Source organism: Orycteropus afer, unplaced genomic scaffold (genome assembly GCF_000298275.1).
Source record: "Orycteropus afer afer isolate SDZICR_OR568_19922 unplaced genomic scaffold, OryAfe1.0 scaffold00477, whole genome shotgun sequence".
In the NCBI taxonomy this organism is placed as follows: domain Eukaryota; kingdom Metazoa; phylum Chordata; class Mammalia; order Tubulidentata; family Orycteropodidae; genus Orycteropus; species Orycteropus afer.
The window spans coordinates 1,178,684-1,182,199 of NW_006922064.1; the positions used below are offsets into that span (position 1 = coordinate 1,178,684).

Genomic DNA, 3,516 nt, shown 5'->3' on the forward strand with positions numbered 1-3,516 from the left:
CTGCAATGCACGAAAGTGGCCACTAGATGGTACCCAAAGATCAGGATCACGAGGGACTTTCAGTACTTCCACCGCTCCCTAGGCAAAATTGTTCGTTAATGAGTAGCTGGTACCTGGTCCAACCTGGACTCTTTCTTTCGGCGAGGTCAAGGGTCGTACTTGCTTTAAATTGTTTCAGATTGTGGCGTCGCAGCCGGCGCTCACAACACAAGCCCGGCTCGGGAAGGGCAGTGACCTGGGAGGGGGAAGGGGCAGGCACGGCTGGCGGCCATAGGCTGAAGCGCTGGGCGGGTGAGGGCGTGGCGAGGCCCGCGGCGAGGCGGACCGGTCTCGCTGCGGAGGCTTTTCCTCGTGGAGCGCGGGCTTGAACAAGAGTGGACCCTAAAGCCTGCGCGAGTGCCTTGCTGTTAGTTCGCCTGTCCCGGCAAAAACCCAGAGACCGAGCACCGTTTCTGACTGGCTGTCCCAGAGGGTTTGCCCAGCTCTGGGCCCTGAACCAGACGCAGCAGTGGGCAACTAGCAGGGATCTCCAAAGTTAGGAGCTCAGAGGCAGGGACTGACTGGGCTCTTTGGCTTGTTTTACTCACTCAACAGTTGAAGAAGGAATTCAGTGCTTGGATATCGGAGACATGAATTACGCACGGTTTCTAACGGCCAGGAGCGCAGCCCGAGAGCCGTCTGCCATTCGACTCCTGAGTGAGTAGTGGGATGACGCCACTTTCTGGGCAGGAGTATCCTCGCCCGGTCTCCAAGAATGGTGCCTACAGTTAGTTATCTCTTGGTTGCGTTCATTCATATGAAGGCTCACTGTGGGCCATGCTCTTGAGTGCAGAAATGAATGAGGCACAGCCCTAGTTCTCAAAGAATTCCAATTTGAGCGGAAGACAAGCAAACAAGCGTTTACAAGCTACAAGTGCAGGAGGAGCAATAATACAGACGCCCAGGCTGTTGTGAGACATGTCTTTAAATGGGAGGGGGCCGTGCTGTTGAGAATGGCTGTTCTTGATAAGATGACTCGGGGTTAGTCAAAGTGCTCATAAGTATGCCTAGTAAGGAGTACATACTAAATGGGGGAGGTAAAAAGATGAGGGATGAAACTTGAGAAAAAGGTTGGATGGAGTCAAATCGAGGAGGTCCTGCTATTATTGTGACCTTTTGATTATCTTCCCGATCTCTCTGCCTTTCTGTTTTCCATCTCTATTCCGTACTACCTCTATCAGTAAAGTAGGCCCAGAAAAAATTATTCTAAATGTTTATTTTAGACCAGCATTCTATCATTATACAGGCATACCTCATTTTGTTGCGATTTGCTTCATTGCGCTTTGCAGCTAATGCTTTAAAAAAAAAATGGTTTGTGGCAAATCTGAGAACAAGTCTTTTGGGGCCATTATTCCAAGAGCATGTGCTCACTTCTTTGTGTCACATTTTGGCAATTCTCATAATACTTCAAACTTTTTCATAATGCTATTGCGTATCTGGGAACTCTGGCGGTGCAGTGCCTAAGGCATTTGACTGCTAACCAGAAGGCTGGCGATTCAAACTCACCAGCCACTCCTGGGAAGAAAGATTCTGCAAACTACTTCCGGAGAGATACCGCCTCGGAAACCCAAGGAGGGGTAACTATGAGTCTGAAATGACTCGATGGCCGTAAGTTTGGTTTTTGTTGTTGTTGTTGTTTGGGTTTATTGCATATCTAATAGATTACCCCTACTGCCATGGAGTAGATTTTCAACCATAGCTACCCTATAGGACACAGGAGAACTGCCTTATAGGGTTTCCAAGGTTATAAATCTTTACAGAAGCAGATTGTCTCATCTTTCTTTCATGGAGCAGCTGGAAGGTTCCAGCCTACAACCTTTTGGTTTGCAGCCGAGTATTTTAACTACTGTGCCACCAGAGCTCCTTTAACAGACTTCAGTAGAGTATAACCATAACTTTTGTATGCACTGGCAAACCAAAAAATTAGTATGACTCACTTTATTGCAATAATTTGCTTTACTGTGGTGGTCTTGAATTGAACTTACAGTATTTCCAACGTTGCCTGTACGTTGTTAAACTTAATAGTTTCATTGACCATATACACACTGAACTATTTCTATTTATGACTATCATCAATGAAAGTGTTTCTTCTTCTCTTCTGTGTTTATTGTAGCTGAAATAGTGTCCAGTGCAGCAAAATCGCTCATCTCCTTGGCTCCTGGAGCACCAAATCCAAACACTTTCCCTTTTAAGACTGCTACTATTACCATAGACAATGGAAAGACCATCCATTTTGGAGAAGAGATGATGAAGAGAGCTCTTCAGTATTCTCAAAGTGCTGGGTAGTTATCAATAGATAATAACATTTTGTTGGATTGTTTTGATGAGCTAGGGCCACTGATAGAGTGACTTGTGTGTTTTAACTGAGTATTCAACAGTTAAGAAAGTTTGAGAAAGAGCTTTTAAAGAATTGTTGTTGTTTGCCATCGAGTCGGCCCCGACTCATAGTGACCCCTCCTTGGGTTTCTGAGGCAGTATAGGGATATTGAATGCAATGCTCTCTAACACACTCTTCAGTGAATGTTTTTCTATAAGAAAATGCCATTTGAGCTGAGTCTTTAAAAATGAGTAGCTGGGTGAAGAAACAAGTTGGAAGAAAGGAGGATAATGATCCAGGAAGTGGTAGCAGCAATTTAAACAATTTAAAGGCAATTATAATTTCTTATAATTATTTACCCTTTCTAAACAGATAGTTATGTGAATACATTGCCATCATAGGTTAAAATGTCACTCTTCCAATGATAAAAGATATTTTATTTTACTTTGTTCTGTGATTTTAAAATATATTAAAATACTTTGTGTGTGTGTGTGTGTGTGCATATTACTTATATGTGAATTATACATAAAGCTTTTCTCTGAAAGACACAAAAAACACTTTGAGCCTGAACTTCTTAGCTAAGCTATGAAAATCTATCTATGAAGAGCAAAGAATTGATTACGCAATGAATGGTTTAGTGTGAAAGAAAGAGTTCAGGCTTTGGAATAAGAAAGATCTAGATTCAGATCCCAGCTCGTTCCATCACTGGTTGAATGACTTTATGTGAATTTCTTGATCTCTCTGGGCCTGTTGCTTCATCTTTTAAATAGGAATATTAATATTGACAAAGTGTTTGAAGGTTAAATTGGATATATACAGAGCTGGTATAAAACAACCATTTATTTCCTATCTACTACTACTATAATTTTCACAATAACATTAAAATACATTTTATGTTTTAGAATTCCAGAACTGTTGACCTGGCTAAGACAGTTACAGGTGTACTTGCATAATCCCCCCACTCTCCATTATCCACCCAGTCAAGGACAAATGGATATATGTGTCACATCTGGCAGCCAAGAAGGTCTTTGTAAGGTAAGACTGAAAGGAAAAGTACCCCCAGGTAAAATCAAATATGATCATAAACAATCATCTCTCACTTAACCACAAGAGGGTCATATTCTATGGGTTACCAGTAGTCTTTCTTATCTCCACCTCGA

General features: G+C 42.5%; 1 protein-coding gene across 1 annotated transcript in view; it reads left to right on the plus strand.

Annotated features, from left to right (window-relative positions):
- Positions 1 to 629: 629 nt before the first annotated feature.
- Positions 630 to 3,516, plus strand: part of AADAT (aminoadipate aminotransferase) — a 35,912-nt gene continuing 33,025 nt past the window's right edge. Inside the window, 3 exon segments of the mRNA XM_007954899.1 lie at positions 630 to 696; positions 2,153 to 2,321; positions 3,259 to 3,391. Coding sequence (XP_007953090.1) covers positions 630 to 696; positions 2,153 to 2,321; positions 3,259 to 3,391 — 369 coding nt within the window.